At 43.2% G+C, this 4,879-nt stretch overlaps 1 protein-coding gene across 2 annotated transcripts; it reads right to left on the reverse strand.

The window, feature by feature from the left end:
- Nucleotides 1-1,693: 1,693 nt before the first annotated feature.
- On the reverse strand, nt 1,694-4,669 carry LOC124678642 (DNA-directed RNA polymerase V subunit 7-like). Of its 2 annotated transcripts, none has more exons than XM_047214503.1 (2): nt 4,605-4,669; nt 1,694-2,417 (listed from the first exon to the last, which is right to left on the reverse strand). In XM_047214503.1, the coding sequence occupies exon 2, from the start codon at nt 2,402-2,404 to the stop codon at nt 1,877-1,879; it is 528 nt and encodes a 175-aa protein (XP_047070459.1). In that variant the 5' UTR covers nt 2,405-2,417; nt 4,605-4,669; the 3' UTR covers nt 1,694-1,876. The 2 variants fall into 2 exon arrangements, with proteins under 2 accessions (XP_047070459.1, XP_047070460.1); XM_047214504.1 differs by having other exon boundaries at nt 1,694-2,414; nt 4,605-4,664.
- Between the last annotated feature and the right edge of the window lie 210 nt (nt 4,670-4,879).

Raw genomic sequence — 4,879 nt, forward strand, 5'->3', positions numbered from 1 at the left:
ACACCTAATACTGCCATGAAAACACGCTTATAGCAATGACTTTGTTGAAGGTATTGTTTTAGGAAAACTTGATCTTCCTATAAAGTGAAAACTCAACATCTTTGATCGGATGACGACAACGCGTGCATTATTTCTTTCTTAGAGACGTAGGTTTTGGAGAACCTCTTTACTAGTTCGGGTGTTGTATTTGGTGGTGGTTGGAGTGTTGTTGTTGTGCACCGGAACCGGGTCTTTGTTTTGTAATTCTATTTTTTTATTCTTGGTTGTGTGCATATTTAATGTTTTTCGACATTTTGTTGGTGCAAAGACTGAATTTAATTGCTATCGTGGCGGTATTAATATAATCCCTTTATCAAACAAAAATGAAAATACGTCCGTGAAGAAGTTGGGTACGACCCAGGCGAGAATTCGCGGGCCTGCCGTTGGTACATAAATATCGTTTTGTAAGAGCGAGCCCAGAAAGTGTAGAATACCATGGTTCACCGTTTACGGGCTTATACAAGCCGCAGCAGGTAGCACCATGCTTTTTGTTTTGCAGAAAACCAGCGACTGGCTAGTGAGGGTAGGAATGTCATGTCGATGCTGATTCTTCTTTCATCTACCGAAATGTGTGTGCTCAGCATTGCAAATGTAAATACTCTTGTGCAACCGGTAAAATTTGTGATGTTTGGTGATACCACCTATAACGTGAAATCCCAAGTCAATATGAGTCCTAAGATTTTTTTTAAAAAAAACATAGTCATATAGCCTTAGTGAATAGATTAACTGGTCTTTTTACTGTGCAATCTTTCTGAATGTTTTGAGCTCCTTCTCATCTAGAGATCAGCATTTTTTACTAAGCAAGTGATGCTTTATAACAATATTTGACAGCAACGGCAGTTAATGCCGTAAAATGAAAATAAGAGAACACTATTTTTACTTGCTTCCAAGTCCATTTTGTATCATCTTTGCATAGCAGTGTCTTGCCAAAGCTCGGGATCACCTGCCAGGTTCCAGGCTGCACAGAGGAGATTGGACTTGCCGTCCTTGACGTCCATCCGTGTACAGCCTCGCTCCTGCCAGCATCCTCTGGAGAGAGTTAGAATATGACTTGCTTGCTGTGTGTCATGGCCAATGACAGTAACAGCTAGTATTAATCAGGAGTGCGGTGGCTCGACTTGTAATCACAGGAATGTGTTGGCGTCAGTATGCACGACTATTTAGATGATGGAACCTCAACTGTGATTTGATGTTTGCGCATGGGTCACCTACAATTGTGTGCTTGTGTTTATCATCGCAGCACCGTCCTGTTGTTTGCTGCATGAGTGATGTTTATACAGTCTGAATAAATGGATCTGCTATTTTCTGGACAGCCTTTTGCCTGGGCTAGCCATTCAGATGTCCATTGCAGATGCTAGTAACTTCAAAGACTGAAACAAAAAATCACATAAGTCTTCACTGACGCCTTCCAACAGATGCCACTAGTATATTTCTTGTGTGGCTATTTTTTCAACGGTACATGATAAAGCATAAATTTGGCTTCAACCAAGATCAATTAGGCATGTTCGGCAATTCTGATATGCAGAATGACATAGGAAGCATGCAAGCAATTGTAGAATGTCAACAACACATGCATGCAAGTAGAATTTAAAAGGTTAAACGGCAGGCTCGTCATGGTTCACAGTACGCTGATTCGCCAAATGCCATTCATTGGCATGACAGCTAGAGCTTGCGTCAGCATCCACAAGTTACACCAACCAACCATGTTCCATCAGTCATTACAACAGCGAAGTTCACTCTGCAAGTTAAACTTAACGCAGTACAGACACATCCATCCATCGGCCCAGATAACAAAATATACAGCAGGGGGCATGCTAAGCCTGTGGAAGCAGACGCTTCACAGCGGCCCGAGGAAATCACCAGCCAGCGTTGCGAGGAGCTGGAACTGGCGATCTGCTTCCATCCACCGGAAGCCCATGACCTTGAAGCGCACGATGGTATCCTTTTCAAGCTTCGAGTGGTCCTTCCTGAACATTGGGCTCTCGCCGCCAAGGTACTTGTATTCACTCATTGTCTTCTCTGACAGAAAGATGTTTTCCATCGGTCCAGATTTGAGGAACACGCCATGCTTCAGGATCTTCTCCACAGAGCCGACCAAGATCTCACCCTTCATGGGCTTCTCAGTGATGCAGGTAAATGTGACCGGGAAAAGAACATCTCCGGTCAGCTCACGAACTTTCCCTTCAGATATCGCCTTCAGCTCATTGACAGCGATGTAGTAGCCATGGTCCTTGGAAGCTTTCCTGTTTGTTATGTCCTCCAGAAGACGCACGATAATGGATTTGCGGAGCAACAGACCCTCTGGGCTCAGCTGGTCAGCAGGGATCAGAACATTCCAACACATCTCCGCCTGAAGGAAAACCATGGTTGACTACCTGCTAAAAGTCAAATTTATAAAACATATCAGCCTGACTTTAAGAGGTGCATCAATCATTCACGGAATTACAGAGCAGAACAGTGGAAAATGTATTTCTTCTGTTACAGAGGTCATACAATTGCAAATTTACAGTCTATGCATCTACACTAAGACGTTTCTGCTTTTATATTAGCACCATGCTACGGCAGCATATTATGCATCTATACTAAAAGCTCAATTTTACAGATTCTTTTTCTTCTAATGTTCTACATTAAATATTCTTTCTTTGCAAAAATTAACTGTAGAAAAATGAACTTTGGTCCACTTATATAAATGTATTAGAAAAGTTGTGCTGCAGGATTTTTATATGAAAACTTGGCATAAATCTCAAAACAGACATTTAAATAATTCCCACATTCTGTTATCTTTGAAAAGGGTGGCACTACAGCAGAGCCAAGCAATCATGCACCTCTTGGCATGCACCGATGTACCAGTTTCAGACCCTATGCAGCCTGCACCATGTATAAAAAAGTTTGTTCCTACTAATTCATCTGCCTACTCGCAACTCCACACCAGAGAGGGCATCTCTCTTGCAGCAGTCCCATAGAGGTAGAAAGATGTCAGAAATTTATCAGCATCCAAAGGCTCCAACTATTATTACTACAAGATTCCCGCCATTATTGATGCTAATTTTATCAGTGGGATATATCCTAATATACGACCAAAATGTATTTACAATGGCTGCAAACATACTGAACATGACCTAATTATTCTCAGCTGAATGTCTGCCTGAAAGTTTGCGCAACATTTTGTTAGAAGAGCATAAAAATAGCAGATTCTGACATAATCAAAGGATTCCCTATGAGATATCTTGGGCTCCCACTTTCGGTTTGACGCCTTAGGAGGGTTGATTTCCAGCACCTCGAAGACAAGTGCACTGGCAAGCTCCCAACATGGAATGGCAAATATACATTACCATGGCTGGCCTTTCCTCCCTCATAAATCGGCCATCTCTTTGCAAGCAATATACTACTTGACGCATCTTCCGGTTCCCACCTTAAACTACATCAAGAAGTTGGAGCGTGCCTTTCTTTGGTCGGTTCAGGACTCAACCACCGGTACCAAACGTAAAGTGGTTGGGTCCTCCAATATGAATAGAATGATATGGAAGGCTTGGGTCCCTCCCAAGGTCTCAAAATAGAATTTGGACGGCGGACCATTTGGAAAAAAAGAGGATGGCCTAATTGCGGATTATGTCCACTATGCAAGCAAACCGTGGAGTCGGTCACTTATCTCCTCGTGAACTGAAGATACACCATCTGGCTATGGGCCTCACAAAAGAGTGGTTGGGTCTTCACTTTCTTCATCCCTGCCAATGGATGGATCACTCAATCAAAAGTTGGTGGAGCATGATGTTGGATGCCTCTATCCCGGATCAAAAGGCTTTGGCCTCCCTTACCTCGCTAACCTTTTGGGAGATTTGGAATGAACGTAATGCAAGTCTTCCATAATAAGCATGCACCACCTTCCGTGGTCTTAGATAAGATTAAGAGTGGATTCCGCTTGTGGGTAATTGCAGGTGCAAAGAGTTTGGGCGAAATGATACCGGGAGAGTAGGCTTTTTTGTAATAATGTTTTTACTTTCTTGTCAAACTCCTTCCTAAATGATAGATTGAGGCAAAGTTTTCGTCTCCATTTCAAAAAAAGGTTCATGAAAGAAAAGGAACACAAGTCTATGCAATAACCAGGTCCATTACAATATAAAAAATGCTGCAAACACCGGCTAATTTGTGAGATTACTGCACGAATCTCCAGGATCAGATAACTAGTAAACCGAAGCATTTCTGAGAGAAGCACCCATATCAGCTTGGCTGTATAGCCAAACGCCATAAATTTCAAGGTGGTCTTTCGGGCCATCTAGTGCAAAAAAAAAAAAATCCTGATCTGGCCACACCTTTAAGTCTTTAACCCCATTGCCTCGCGTTGGGGTTAGGTCAGCCCCCGAAATGTTGGGTGAAGATTTTGTTAGAATAATCGAACCTAAAATGCGCGCATATGTATCCTCGCGAAGAAGGATTCGGATTTGTTGCAGACATTCAGAACCGAACGACAACGGTCGGTGTTTAGGTTAATATTTCAGAATCTAGGTTTAAGAACAATCTAGTAAAAGTGAGAAGTGGAGAAATTTAGGGATGGGGGAGGCGCATACCTGACCTCCTACGCCGCTCGCCGGCCCTGTAGTGCCGCGCTCGCAGGCTAGTTCGCGCCTGCAGATGGCCGCCGCGCGCTGCTGCTCGTCGCCGCCGTGTCCAGAGAACGGGAGAGTGGGGGAGAGAGCAGTGCAGTGCGGGCGACTTTACAATTTACCACGCACTTTTTTTTGCACTTTTATTATTTGGCACAAGCTGTATCACTGATACGTGGTGATTATGTCGCAAATAATAAATATTATTTCGCGTACCTCTGCGTATGTATGGACCAGGT

Source organism: Lolium rigidum, chromosome 7 (genome assembly GCF_022539505.1).
Source record: "Lolium rigidum isolate FL_2022 chromosome 7, APGP_CSIRO_Lrig_0.1, whole genome shotgun sequence".
NCBI classification, from domain to species: Eukaryota; Viridiplantae; Streptophyta; class Magnoliopsida; order Poales; family Poaceae; genus Lolium; species Lolium rigidum.